The sequence below is a fragment of the Pelobates fuscus genome, chromosome 5 (assembly GCF_036172605.1).
Source record: "Pelobates fuscus isolate aPelFus1 chromosome 5, aPelFus1.pri, whole genome shotgun sequence".
NCBI classification, from domain to species: Eukaryota; Metazoa; Chordata; class Amphibia; order Anura; family Pelobatidae; genus Pelobates; species Pelobates fuscus.
In genome coordinates this window covers 16,395,088-16,410,611 of record NC_086321.1, presented here as the reverse complement: position 1 = coordinate 16,410,611, position 15,524 = coordinate 16,395,088, and the positions used below count along the sequence as shown (strand labels likewise).

The 15,524-nt window shown below is 40.8% G+C and overlaps 1 protein-coding gene across 2 annotated transcripts in view; it reads left to right on the top strand.

Moving 5' to 3' along the window:
• The window catches only part of IQGAP2 (IQ motif containing GTPase activating protein 2), a 267,127-nt gene extending 251,896 nt beyond the window's left edge, over window positions 1-15,231 (top strand). For both annotated transcript variants that reach the window (XM_063453609.1, XM_063453608.1), the window contains 6 exons: window positions 1,961-2,048; window positions 3,253-3,465; window positions 3,921-4,081; window positions 5,336-5,479; window positions 10,989-11,097; window positions 14,050-15,231. In XM_063453609.1, the coding sequence (XP_063309679.1) occupies window positions 1,961-2,048; window positions 3,253-3,465; window positions 3,921-4,081; window positions 5,336-5,479; window positions 10,989-11,097; window positions 14,050-14,163 (829 nt within the window). In that variant the 3' untranslated portion in view covers window positions 14,164-15,231. The remainder of the gene's footprint in view (window positions 1-1,960; window positions 2,049-3,252; window positions 3,466-3,920; window positions 4,082-5,335; window positions 5,480-10,988; window positions 11,098-14,049) is intronic.
• The last annotated feature ends 293 nt before the right edge of the window (window positions 15,232-15,524 follow it).

The window sequence follows — 15,524 nt, the reverse complement described above, 5'->3', positions numbered from 1 at the left end:
TGGCCTTTTTTGGGGCTGAAGAAAGAAGATTTTAGAAGAAAGAAAACATCGAATGGTAAGTTGATTTTATCTCATTTTTTCTTTTTTTACAGGTTTTTAGTTAATGGTCCCCCCTCATTATTTTTAGGGTGAGGGGGGTAGGTAGGGAGATATTTTTTTTTGGGGGGGGGAGGGTTAACTAGGGTCCCCCCCCCTTTGTATTTAGGGCCCCCACCCACCGCTCAGGGGTGGGGGCCGGGGGGGGGACAGTAAGTCCCCCCCCCTCATTGATAATTGTAGGGCCCCCATCCGCCGCTCAGGGGTGGGGGCCGGGGGGGGGACATTAGGTCCCCCCCTCATTGATCATTTTAGGGCCCCCACCCGCCGCTCAGGGGTGGGGGCCGGGGGGGGGGGCAGTAAGTCCCCCCCCTCATTGATAATTTTAGGGCCCCCACCCGCCGCACAGGGGTGGGGGCCGGGGGGGGGACAGTAAGTCCCCCCCCCTCATTGATAATTGTAGGGCCCCCACCCGCCGCTCAGGGGTGGGGGCCGGGGGGGGGACAGTAGGTCCCCCCCTCATTGATCATTTTAGGGCCCCCACCCGCCGCACAGGGGTGGGGGCCGGGGGGGACAGTAGGTCCCCCCCTTATTGATAATTGTAGGGCCCCCACCCGCCGCTCAGGGGTGGGGGCCGGGGGGGGGCAGTAAGTCCCCCCCCTCATTGATAATTTTAGGGCCCCCACCCGCCGCACAGGGGTGGGGGCCGGGGGGGGGACAGTAAGTCCCCCCCCCTCATTGATAATTGTAGGGCCCCCACCCGCCGCTCAGGGGTGGGGGCCGGGGGGGGGACAGTAGGTCCCCCCCTCATTGATCATTTTAGGGCCCCCACCCGCCGCACAGGGGTGGGGGCCGGGGGGGACAGTAGGTCCCCCCCTTATTGATAATTGTAGGGCCCCCACCCGCCGCTCAGGGGTGGGGGCCGGGGGGGGACAGTAGGTCCCCCCCCTTATTGATAATTTTAGAAAGCGAGCTGAGCTGTCAGTCAGACAGCTCAGCTCGCGAACGCGCATTCCGCGCACATGCGCGGTAAAGCGCTCAGGTTCTTCATAGGGCGGCATTCAATGCCGCTCTATGAAGAACGCGATTGGTGCAGCGCGAAGCCGTCCCATTGGGCCCCGCGATTTCGTCATTTTGACGAAAAAGGGGGCGCGGCCTAGCGGGGAGCTCGGCGCTGGAACGGAGGTAAGTTTTTAATATAAAAACACCTCATAATTTATTTTTAATAAATGAAAGTACATATAAAAGCAAGAAGGAAGGCTGGGGGACCTGTCTTTCTTGCTTTTATATGGTGACTATAGAGTCCCTTTAATTTTAAGTCTAATTATAAACTGAAAATACATGAAGGCACATTATAGTTTGTTATGATGTTTTGAGAACTCAATGGCATTCACATCTCACAATACATAGTTCACTGATTGCCATGTCAATCGGTGGGCAGATTGCGTTTTCAAACTCTGTATTGAACAGTGGATGACGTTGTTGTGTATTATTCTCTGTAATGCATGGTTAGACTAGCACCATGCAAGATGGGGGTCCCTAAATCTCCGCACTGCACACTGACATACGTGCCCTAATCTGCCCAGGATTAATGGATATTACACTCCTGGTCAGAGTTTTATTTCAAATCCTACCAGTGAAATGTGTGTCGGGACAGGAGGAGACAGAAACAGACTACTTCTATGTACCCAGAATATCGCTATCTAGAGAGGGACAGAATTAAGCTATGTTACTGTGGACTGGGTGTTTAGGAGAAAATGTCATGTCTGCGTTCAGCAGACCTGTATAACCATGGGTTCTGCGATTCTATTATGTCGTCTCCAGAACCCATTCACGACCTTATTGTTTTCCACAAAACCTGCTTCGCCATTATGTGTCATATAATGTGAGTGTTTAAATTCTCTCCGATGGTTTTTTTTCCCAGGACTAAGAAGCTGATTGTTGATGTGATTCGTACTCAGTCCGGTGGTACGTTGATTGAAATCCTGGAAACACCGGCCTCCGTGCCGCAGGTAACTGTTGGTTGTTATTGTAACAAATGTCAAAACGTCTTTTTCGCTCGCTTGCAGTCCCTTGGGAATTGCATTGAGACAGCCGTCAGCATTAGCAGAGCAGTGGATAGCATTGAACTGTGACCTCTTGACTAATGTATATAAGCATGGAGTAAATGAGCAACAAGACATCAGCTGCCAAAATATCCCGAGATCCAGATGTGAGCAAGACATCTGCATCATTGTTTTACCTCTAGTGTTATCCTTCTAACTCTATAGCATGTGACAAACTGTCCGTACTTTGCGTTGATCATTTTATGCCTTTTCAGCATTGTCCTTATTTGTTTTTATTTATTTTTAATATAAAAATAAATATAAAATAGAATCAAAAATATAAAACCATTTCCAGCTAACCTTGGGCATGTTTGGCAAATAACATCCGTAAGAACCATAAGAACCATTTTACTGATTCCTATTTAATTTCAAATGTATTTTTCTCTTAAATTATAATTTTCTCTAAAATATATTCATTATGTCTCCATTAAGGTTACTGCGTGATGGTTAATAATCATTCAATTTCCTATACCGCTCCTATTTTCTAAATGACCAGGATTTATTTTTTACTTGACATCATTCCATTTCACGTATGTTTAGAATGTCCGTTCCATGAAAGGGATGTGAAGTTGTTCTGGGATGTTTCATTGAACACATGAACACAATTGAAGATACAATTTAGAACAAGAATAGATTGTCTTCATTAAGCAGATTGTATTTTAAACACATTTGTTGTAGTTTAAAGACACCACTGCCAATTTATTGCTTAGAAGCTCTGCTAGACACATCAAAATGTGCAGCTCGTGGACAGAGGGATTTAAAGTACCGTCCCATTTAGAGATTCATTGTTTTCTGCCCTCTGTGTAGATTGTAAGCTTATTTGGGAAGGACCTTATTGAGCTACTGTTCCAGGATTTTATACATGTTTTGTTAGAATTAAATGTTTGTCTTGTTTACCTGTTGTGATTATTAGTAATAATCATTACAGAATATGTTGGTGCTATATAAATAATTTTGTATTTGTAAATTAGTGTAATTAGATGAAAATAACGAAATATGATGTGTTCCACATATCATATAATGTGCAGAAAAGCTGTGAAGAACGAAGTACGTTGTTAAATGCTGTGCATGTTTGTTTTTATTTATTTTTTTATGCAATGACCTTCGACAGGAAAGTGAACATTTAAAAGTGGTCGAGAAAAGAGCAGCTCTAGATGCCAAGACTCCAGATAAGATGAAGCGAAGCAAGTCCGTGCTGGAAGATAGCGAGCTGCCCTTGGAACAGAAGAAAAGGAAAATTCAGAGAAATCTCCGCATGTTAGAAGAAGCTGGACTTGTGTCTGAAGGGATGAAGTATCAAGAGATCATCAATGAGATTGCGAAGGTTCTGTATCCATAGTTGGAGAAGTGCATGTGAAAAGTCAGAAAGGGAACCAAAAGACATATTACTTGGGCATGGCTGTTATACAACAGAAAGAAAAATGGCTTTTTTTGAAGACATTGGCCGCCCAAGATTTATTGATAAAAATTGACACAAAATGATGCAATCCTTAAATTTTAATCTGCTGATGGCCCTTGAGGCCATCAGAAACTGATGTCAAACATGTTAAGTACCCAAAAGAATGTATAGTTGTTCCCATTCATGTCCAACCCTAATTGCTGTTAATCTTCCTTTAATTGGACTGGAAAAGACGTCCACAGCAGGAGTAGGGTGTTCATAAACAGGCCTATTATATTTGAAGAACAGCTGAAAACCAGTACATTTCCCTGCCCTTATTTTATAAATGTATGATTATATCATATTGCATTTTCTTATAATTACCTTGTTTTCCAACACAGGATATCCGTAACCAAAGACGGCACCGGCAGCGACGAAAAGCGGAACTTGTAAAACTGCAGCAAACTCTCAGCGCACTAAACTCCAAAACTGCATTCTTTGAAGATCAGATAAATTACTATAACACGTATATCAAAACCTGTTTGGACAACTTAACTAGAAAGTAAGTCCAAGAGTGATGGAAGTAAGGGCGTGATGGTCACATTGTCCACTTCAGCATTGTGATAAAATTATGCTTGGGGATGTGAAACAGACAAACTTGAAATCCATGTAAATCTATGCAGTGGGTAAAAGTGTAAATGATCGATTATAAATCTTATATATATATATCAACTATTAGTCTTTCACATATTGCTGCTGGTTATGTTCTATTGAAAGTAAAACTTTTTGACAAGTGTTATGGAAAATATGTTGTAACAAATTATTTATTTCACATTTCATACATATTACCATTTGCATTTATCATTAATATGACTGAAATTAAGGAGAACATGAAACAGAAAACCTATTTCTGTTGGACTCGGTTAATAATGACAGCTGGAGGAAGGTATGGGGAGGAATAAATTAAATGAGATGAGATACAATGAACAGGATTTATGAGTAGGCGTTGGAGAAAGGGAGGAAGTAAGGGTGGACGAGCATGTTACTGTCCCTAGAGGGATTTGGACAAAGCCCTGGATCGTTGGGCTGCCTTCACTACTGGTTTGGGGACCACAGCACCTAGGTCAAGAAACGTACCAGATTAAAATAGATCATGCAACTGGATAGCATGATATAGAGGTGATGTGTTAGTGTCTATAGATGGCAACCATGTACTTTTATCAACTGATTTACATTAAATGATTTACACTGATCTCCCCAGCCCAACACAAAACTATCAAAATGGAATTACCTAAAATGGAAAAAAAACAAAACAAAAAAAACAATAAAATTATTTGATGAACTCAAGCTGTTGCAGTCTAAGTGGCGCTCACTCAAAAATTCAAGAAAGAAAATCTGTTCAATTAACTAGACGGGGAACATTTAGGTTTTCTAGCTTTTCAAATGAATCCTGGATTTTTGTGATGATATTACCAAACTAAATGGTACTCATTGTGTTTACCTCTGAAATAATAATATGATCCCTCCATGAACTGGACATGCAGTTTCAACTGGTACTAGGTAGCTCTGTAGTTGGTGCCCCATGTGTATCCTCACAATTACATATTGGGCATCTTAGAAGATAATGTCACCTAGTACAGGAGGCGATGAATATCAGAAGGAGAACACACAAATGGGAAACCAATAATGTAGGTAAACTGAGACCGTGTATGAAATGAATAGTACAATGCACAAAAGGTTCCTTTTATAATCTGGAGAATCAAAAGAATTAGAGGGTTAAAGAAGGGTTTTTAATTTCTGATGTGCTTTTCCATAGGAACTCAAGGCGTTCCATCAAGATGGACGGAAAAGGGGAAGAAAAAAGCACAAAGAAAGTTAAACATTCTGCTCTGAGATATACGGCGTCAAGGTTACACGAGAAAGGTGTCATTTTGGAGATAGAGGGACTTCAAACCAACCAGTGAGTATTGACTATCGGCAGCAATGAGATCTTACACGCACTTAATTATCATGTGTGTACTGGAACGCTACACACATAATCCTGATATGTATGCTAGTACTGCCATCGTAGACGTCATTCAATTTGGGACTCTACTACTTCTCTATGTAACCGTTGCTCTCCTTCGGTTAAAGAAGTCATAGTAGGAAGTAAAGTAAGAGGAAGGAGTTTTTGGCCAACTGAACTGTTTTCCATTGGAGTAGTTCGTATCTGACTACAAAGCTGGTGACAACATTTTTTAGGCCAGCTGTTTGTTATCTTAGCATTTACCAGGCTTTGGGGCCCCTTTTACCCAGCATATATATATATATATATATATATATATATATATATATATATATATGATAAAGTAATAAACTCTAACCCTTCTCTTCCCACGTGGGTTATGCTGTGAACTCTCCCATGTCCTCTACATGTCCTCATCTATCTTGGAGAACTTAATATACAGAACTAAAATATTTACATATAATTTACTTTCATCTTCAATATTCTTGTCCAGTAAACCATAAAGAAAATGCAGATTTTTTTCATACACATTCTTTATAATCCTACTCCTTCCCTGAAAGGAAGACGTTTGGGGGTACATGTGGTTGGGTGTGTGTGTTTTTTGGGCTGGTTAAGGTTTGCATTAAGTGATATGATATTGGGAGACTTCGTAAGGACATTATGAGCCATTTAGAAGGGAATGTGCTGACTAGAGAATCAGTCTAAGTGAGAATTGCAAACAGATTGGTTCTTATCGTTTATCTAGTTCCTGTGAATCATGTGTTTTTAATTCCGACAATCGCAAAAAAGGAAAACAAAGCAAAAATTATAGCTATGATTTCTTACTAACATAGTACTGACTGTACCAGATAATCTGATAATCAGCACAGAAATCTGGGAACGTAGAACGGGAAATAAACAAACTGTGCAATAAATAGAGATTTGGAGAATGAGGATACAGAGCGTGCAATTATGGCAGTAACCCCTGACAGTGTGTGTGATTGTGGGATCAGAGGAAAAAGTGAAGGGGTGGGAAATGTGTGTTATACTTACCTCCATTGCAACAATATCCCCACAAATGCTTTGATTGTGCTCACTGAGTCAGGTTAAACAACATGGCCATCTGAAAGGTTTAAATACAATGTAATTATATAATGTTCAAAATGGGTTGAAATGTTTCTTATTCTGACAGTTGCCATGCAATACAAACAATTAAAAAAACAACAAAAAAAAAACAAAGTGCATCCTGAGTCTGACAGCCCCATGGGAAATACAGAATTCCTGAAAGGAGGTTTGCAAGGTTTCTAAAAAGAAATGGTTTTTTTTTTTTTTTTTTCCAAAACTACTCTGAGATCTTGGCCTGGTTAGTTACTCAACCTCCCAGCAGCATCTCTGTACATCAATAACATAGAGACGAGAAAACTGTAGAACTTTTACTTTTACTTTTTTTTTTAAATTCTTTTTGCAAAAACAGAGGAACGCTACCCACATGCTCTTACAAACCGTCCTTTACTGATGGCTGGGTAATTTCCGAGTCTTCTCTTTGATCACCTTCCAATTTGCATCTACAACTTTAACTTACCAAATACTATAAAAGTTATATGAACACTCCGAACATACAACAAAGCACTAATCCTTGCTAAAAGTGCTGATTTAAATATAAACCTGATTTAACTTTTTTTCTTCTTAATAAACCCGGGGGCGGAGCCTAGCAGCAACAGCGAGCGGTCGCATATCTCCGGAGCTCCGGATAATAAAATCCTTCTAAGCCTGTTACCCACCTCGAAACCCGTAAAAAACTGTACCCAGGACCCCCCCAGCTCCCGCGGACCCGATGGGGAAGAAAGCAAGAAAAACCAAACCTGACAAGCCCCGGTTCGGGGCGACGATAGGAGATTTGTGGCGGCAGGCCCAAGATACACGCGGACCTAAAATGGCGTCCCTTGGGGATGAGAGCTCCGACTTCTCTGAAGACCTGCTATACGAACAGGTAGAGAGCACTCTCCCTCCTCCAATCCAGCGGCCACAGCCCCACACACTGACCTCACAAACAGGTACAGCTGCAGACACTGCCCCAGTCACCACTGCAGTCCTAAAAGACCTGCTGGCAGACCTGCATAGAAAGATCTCGGCAGACATGACAGCACTCAGGGGAGACCTGCAAGGCTTAACAGGCAGGATAAGCAAATTAGAAACCACATCCACCAAAGGCACTCAGCAGATTGAATCACTACAGCACACAGTCAAGGTGCTGCAACAACAGAACCTGAATCATGAACACCGCTTTGCTGCCCTAGAAGATGCCAAGCGCCGAAATAATATTAAAATACGAGGAGTTTCAGACAACCTACCTGAAACCGAATTGCCGCACTTCGCGAGGCGTTTACTCTCGACCCTGATGTCGCCGAAAACCGCCAAAACAATAATACTCACAAACCTGTTCAGAGTACCCCGGCCAACCAGAGCACCAACCACTGCCTCCAGGGATGTTATCCTCCAATTCCAACATGGCAAAGACAAAACAGCGGTGCTGGCCGCCGCAAAAGGACAGACCCCATATCATTTTGAAGGGATGGACTTGACACTCTTCACAGATCTATCGGCACACACCCTAGCATGGAGACGCACCTTCCGTCCACTTACCACTCTCTTGCAACAACACGATATTCAATACAGGTGGCGACCCTCCCGAGCTTTATCTGTCCCACACGGAGACGAGACGCTCACGATCAACGATCCGCATGACAGCGAGACTCTCCTTCAGAAACTAGGAATCCAAGCTGCAGCACTGACCCAAGGAGAACAGGGCATAGAGCCCAGGAAAAGGCACGCATGGAACCCGGCAGGAGCCCCCACATTTGTCCCGAGGACATCCACTCCGGACTCATACGTCCTAGCCACAACCTAACTGCTGGACTAACCCCAAAAGACACGACCTATTGCATGTCTTCCTGAGCACACAACTAAAGGAACACATTACACTTAGTACTATAGACGCAGTCACTACAGTATGATAGACAAGTTTCCCCCGAGCCACACACCTGAACACTGAGATGCACCCCCCCCTCGTCCCCACCAAACAACTATCGTATGAAGGGGATCCCCCACTTACAGTCCAAGTCGGTCTGCCTCTATATTGCCCCTGGCTATACGCCACCAGGGCAAGACAATACCACATAGGGGACATACCCAGGCATATACACTTACTGTAAACCTCACACAGCTATTAAGCTCATGACGGACAGTGAGCAGACCTCTGGGGCGATTTGCCATGGGGCACCTCCGGGCCAGATAATGGGACCCCAATCTCAGTAAAGCACCCTAGCATTAGTCCACCCCAATGGGCTCTTACACTAGCCCATCCTAAGGCGCACATCGCACTAAGCGATCAACTTAAGCCTACCCTTAAAGCACTAGATAGTATGGGGCAACGCTTACAAAGTGACACGATGATGCTGCAATTATTATTATCGCACGTTTCATGTTTTGTTATGTGTTTTTATTTTCTAATACCACTTGTACACTCTTCTCATTTGTATAGGATGTTGCCGCATTCATTTTTGCTCTACCGACTAACCCATCCTATATTGTTAGCCTACAATATTTCAATCGTTTCTTGATCTGAAAAGCTTAATTAACTTGATACTAAGCTCATGACAGACAGTAAGCAGTCCCCTAGGGCGTTTTGCCATGGGTCACCTCCGGGCCAGATAATAGGACCCCAATCTCAGCAAAGCACCCTAGTATTAGTCCACCCCTATGGGCTCTTTCAATAGCCCATCCTAAGGCGCACATCGCTTTAAGCGATCAACTTAAGCCTACCCTTAAAGCACTAGATAGTATGGGGCAACGCTTACATAGTGACACGATGATGCTGCAATTATTATCGCACGTTTCATGTTTTGTTATATGTTTTTATTTTCTAATGCCGCTTGAGCACCCTTCTCATTGGTATAGGATGTTGCCGCATTCATTTTCGCTCTACCGACTAACCCATCCTATATTGTTAGCTTACAATATTTTTCACCGTTTCTTGATCTGAAATGTTTAATTAACCTGTTATGTTCTCATACCAAAAATGTGCAGTACTACCGCTTGCCATGTACCAATCTCTTATTAGATGTTATTGCGCTATTGCTGTTGTGGCAATGAAAACACCTATGTATCACACAGAATGCACAACAAAAATAAAGAATTCAAAAAAAAAAAAAAATAAACCCGATGGTTTGATAGTTTGGCTCCGTGTAACTAAACTTGAGAGGCCGATTCTTGCACAAAGCTCCTGCTCGGAAAATACTTCTCAATAGCACTGGGGAAGAAGGGATGGTGTGCAGTAGCTGCAGATACTATGTCTGCAGCTTTTGCAAGCCAAGGTTTTATATACCCCGAAAGAAAACGTGCAAATCATTTTTACATTAATATTTTCTTTGGAAATACATATACTAAATTATAATTTTTTTAATGGCATGTTCCTTGAAGCATTGTTCGCTTGCACTTTTTTTAAATAGATTAAAGGAACACTATAGTCACCTAAATTACTTTAGCTAAATAAAGCAGTTTTAGTGTATAGATCATTCCCCTGCAATTACACTGCTCAATTCATTGCCATTTAGGAGTTAAATCACTTTGTTTCTGTTTATGCAGCCCTAGCCACACCTCCCCTGGCTATGATTGACAGAGCCTGCATGGGAAAAAACTGGTTTCACTTTCAAACAGATGTAATTTACCTTAAATAATTGTATCTCAATCTCTAAATTGAACTTTAATCACATACAGGAGGCTCTTGCAGGGTCTAGCAAGCTATTAACATAGCAGGGGATAAGAAAATCTTAATTAAACAGAACTTGCAATAAAGAAAGCCTAAATAGGGCTCTCTTTACAGGAAGTGTTTATGGAAGGCTGTGCAAGTCACATGCAGGGAGGTGTGACTAGGGGTTCGGGCGGTTCGCCGGTTCGCGAACATTTGCGGAAGTTCGCTTCGCCGTTCGCGAACCGAAAATTTCGGGTTCGCGACAGTACTATTCATAAACAAAGGGATTTAACTCCTAAATGGCAGAGGATTGAGCAGTGAGGCTGCAGGGGCATGTTCTATACACCAACACTGCTTCATTAAGTTGTTCAGGTGACTATAGTGTCCCTTTAAATAGATGCTAAATAGTTTTTAAATGTTGAATGTGTCAATACAATGTCTGTGTGAAAGGTCTGCTAAAAGAAAGGATGGCTGTTACCTGCAACCTTTTTTGAAAATAAAGTTGGAAGTCTGTCTATCTGTTAATTTTACAAAATGTTCCGATCCTAAAGAATGGAGCAGTACGTATTTAAAAAAAATAGAGTTTGGGGATGAAACATCTGTTAGCTAATTTTGCGGATGTTCATTTTAGCTAGACTTGTAGGTCATCGATGAGATCATATTTCTGAATGTTTTAGGAGATATATCATGTGCTCATTTCATTTTTCCTTTTTTTTTTTTTTTTTTTTTTACCAGGTTCAAAAATGTTTTATTTGATATCACGCCAGGTGATGAAGTCGGGGACTTTGAAGTTAAAGCAAAATTTCTTGGTGTTGAGATGGAGAAAGTCCAGTTGCATTTCCAGGTAAATCATGCGCTTATGCTCATTTAGAGCTTCTGTAGCCATTTAAAACGAAGCCGTCGTTACTTAATAAACAATATTGTGGCTTTTTATAAAGTGGGTAATGCGGCTACATTAATACACTGTCACACTCTGCATTTCTCCAGTAGCACCATATTCACTCGTATACTTTGCGAGATTTCTCTCGTTTTCAAGTATGTCCTGGGTCCACAAATCATTGCATTGTTACAGTTAGTGTACAATAAAATACAAATACAATATTAATATACAATATATACAAAATTTAACATAGAACAGGTAGGAAATATATAATCAACCATAACACATGCATTCTGTTTTGAGGTATGTAGAGAGGGATCTCTTAAAGGACTTTAAGCTTAGGGAAGATTATAATTTGTGCGGGAGGTCGTTCCATAATTGTGGCGCTCTGTAGGAGAAGGAGGATCGGGCTGCTTTCTTTTTGTATTGAGGTAGACTAAATAAAGTGCTGGTACTGGATCGGAGGTTGTAGGAAGTGGGAACAGCTGGGGAAAGCATTGCGTTCAGGTAGGGTGGGAGTTTCCCAGAAAAGCTCTTAAACACAAGGCTGGAAAGATGAAGGGTGCGTCTGGATTCCAGCGACAGCCAGTTTAGTTCTTTTAGCATGTCACAATGGTGGGTCCTGTAATTACATTGTAGCACAAATCGGCAGAACGAGTTATACAATGTGTTGAGTTGATTAATGTGGGATTGCGGTGCAGTTGCATATACTACATCCCCATAATCAATGATTGGCATCAGCATTTGCTGTACAATCTTTTCCTTTACTGAAGGGCTTAGGCAGGATTTGTTTCTGTACAGGGCACCTAGTTTTGGATAAAGTTTAGATGCAAGCTTTTCTATGTGCAGGCCAAAAGATAGATTGGGGTCTAACATCATACCCAAGTACTTGAAAGAGTGGACTGCGGTCAGTGTGCCATTTGAAATTGTTTTGATGGATAGGTGGGAATTGTGTAATTTGTGTAATTTAGGTACTGTTCCAAAGATCATTGTGACAGTTTTGTCAGTGTTCAGGAAGAGTTTGTTTTTTGCAATCCACTTTTCTACCTCTGTAAACTGGTCTTGGAGCACAGCCTCAAGCTGCGGTAGATCGGAATTGCTCGCATAGATTACCGTGTCATCTGCGTACATGTGTACATTTGAGGATTTGCAGACATTAGGCAGATCATTTATAAATAAGGAAAATAGTAGGGGGCCGAGAATGGAACCTTGGGGAACACCACACGTGACTGGGAGAGGGAGGGAGTCGCTGTCAGAAATGGACACATATTGTGAGCGTTCCGATACATACGATCGAAACCAGTTTAGCGAATGATCACCAATACCTGAGTTTTTGAGTTTGTGCAGTAGAATGTCGTGGTCTACTGTGTCAAAGGCCTTAGCAAAATCAAGGAAAATAGCTCCAGTTAGGTCTCCTTGTTCCATGCCAGTTTGGATGTCATTGCAAACTTTTAATAGGGCTGTTGTAGTGGAGTGATTCTGGTGAAAGCCTGATTGTTCAGGGGTCAGATAGTTTGATTGTTGGTAATACTCACATAGTTGCGTATGGACACATTTTTCTAAGATTTTTGACAATACCGGGAGCAATGATATAGGGCGATAGTTAGAAACCAAAGTAGTGTCACCACTTTTATGGATAGGCACTACTCTCGCAGTCTTCCAAAGTTTGGGTATGCATCCTGACAACAAGGATTCGTTAATTAGAGTTGCGACGGGTTTAGCAATTGCCGGCGCACTGAGCTTCAACAGCATATCTGGGATTAGATCAGGTCCGGACTGGTTTTTCATTTTTAGATTATTAAGATGTTTTTCAATGAATTTTGAAATACATTGAGCACAACCTATGGTAAATTTTAGTTGTTGAAAACTGATAAAAATTGAGGAAATGACAGTTCCCCATTTATAGGCTTTAGTATGTGAAACCTGGTCACCAGAACAGCTACAGCTTAATGTATTTGTTCTGGTGAGTATAATCATTGCCTTCAGGCAATTTCAGAGAAAAGGCAGCGTTTACATTGCCGTTAGGGACGCTTAATTTTTCTCATAGAGTTTTAGCCAACCCAATTTGATTGGCTATAAATCGGCAATTCTGATGATGTATACAAGGGGGGGGGGGGGGCAAGCGCCGGCAGACTCACATGTTGCTGGAAATAAGGTAAGTTCTATTAACTTTTAAGGGGGGCACGCCACCTAAATGGTGGGTTTAGCTCTATAGGGTCAGGAATACAGGTTTGTGTTCCTGACCCTATAGTGTTCCTTTAAATTTCCTGTGTTAGAGGTTTATCCATTCTTTATTTCTAAAGTGACAACAATTTTGTGGACAAAGCGTTGCATCAATCAGGGATACATACTTACACATAGATGGTATCTAAAAAAAATAATCTAATGCAGTTAGTTTACAGACTTGCCTAGTAAGACCGAAGTTTTCACTGTCTGTGTGAATTCTCCCAAAATCTAGGTTTAGCGAATGAATCGTATAGTATAAAAACACATTGCCCTAATTCCATCCACAGGGTGTCCAATTCTACCTATGTTTCTTTAATTTTTTATAATCACTGCATCTAAAAAAAATGTCAACTTTTGGAATTTAATCAGTAAACACAACATTTCTGTAAGGAAAACCATTTTTAAAAATCCACTTATTTTATCTATGCATTTGCAGTCATGCCGCAGTAAATGAAATAAAATATAATTCATGTTTAACATCAGGCAACCAATGGTATGCTCTGATTATGTGAATGAAAAATACCGTGAAAACTTTGTTCAAATTGTAAAATGCCATTTCATTTGGGATCAGTGAGGTTTGTGTTTGTTTTTTTACATACATCATACATCTTATATCACACATGGAGATATATTTTTCTTTGTGTCCGTCTATTATTTGATGTCTGTAACCTCGTTATGTGTCTATTACAGGACTTGCTCCAGATGCAGTACGACGGTGTTGCAGTTATGAAAATATTCGACAAAGCGAAAGTCAACGTGAATCTTCTTATATTTCTCCTGAACAGGAAGTTTTATGGAAAATAGCTGATGTGATGGGTAGACGGACCGGAATCCATGCATCAAAATCAATTATTATTTGGGGGTTTTTGTATCTTTTTTTTTTTTTTTTATTATTTAATATATTAAATGAGGGAATATTTGAAGAAAAATATATTTGAATTCAGAGAAATTTAATTAAGTAACCAAAATTAAGCGGTTGATTGTACATTGGTGCCTTTCCCCCCCCCTTTTGATGACAGAGGGTTCATGTATTTATGAACATTTTGTCGGCTTGAAGTTGTTTGCAGTGCAATACATTGTCCCGAGCACTGCTGCACACGTTACTGATCATGTGATTTCTCGGTGGATAATCACGTTAATTTAAATGCACGCGGTTTTACTATGTATATTTTTTTAATTGTTGGGAAAAGTAGTACACTATGACGATAAACATTTGAAAACATGCCTACTGTCTTTTTTTTTTTTTTTTTGTCTTTTGTCCGAAGGCAAATAAATAATTAATAAAAATCAAGGAAAAAAAAATAGTAACTGTGTATACGTAGAATCAAATACATATTGTATGTAAACATCCAGCTCAGGAGGGTGATATGATTTCGGACTTTCAATATAACATAATCATATTTTTGGATGAGTCAGTGCTGACAGCGGGTAAACTAACACTTTGCCAATTTTGATGGTGAATTTTTTTTGACATTTTGTCATGTTTTTGTTTTGTTTCTTAGTAACACGTAATTTATAACTGACCAGAGATTATTTGCTGTAATGCAATGTTGCATGATTCCATCTCCCGAGTTTAATGCACTACTGCCTAGTGGCTCTTTGTCTTCTTCGTCCTATGGCTGTGGTGCGTAGCAGCAAGGTATCAAAGTAATGGTTGGTAGTGGTTTTAGTTGGAGAAGCTCCACCCCCCCCCCCCCATGCTGATTGTGGAGTCAGCAATGCTTTGTGGTCCATTGTTTGATCCCCCAGCATTTTAAGGGTTACACAACTTTGGTTTTGTGCCTTTTTAAATGTCCACTGCTCTGTCGTTGTAATTTTTTTTTTAATGCAATAAAAGCAAAAAATGTTTCATTAAAATTGATTCTGTGTAAACCTTGAATTGAATTTGCTTTTTTTAAATCTCTTTTGATGTGCCATGACACTCTTGTTTTATTTTATTATATTCTAATGCCAACATATAACACAACACTGTACAATTTGGTAATGGTGATTTGTAAGCGCAACTGCGCAAGTAATCTACAGATTGTATGTGTGTGTGCGCGTATATATACCATTTAGATATTTATTACATTACTATATATTACGGTATATAACATACAAGACCCAGTGCGCACACTAAATACCAACTTCAAAGCTCACAAAATGTAATAGTTTAAAAAAAAACA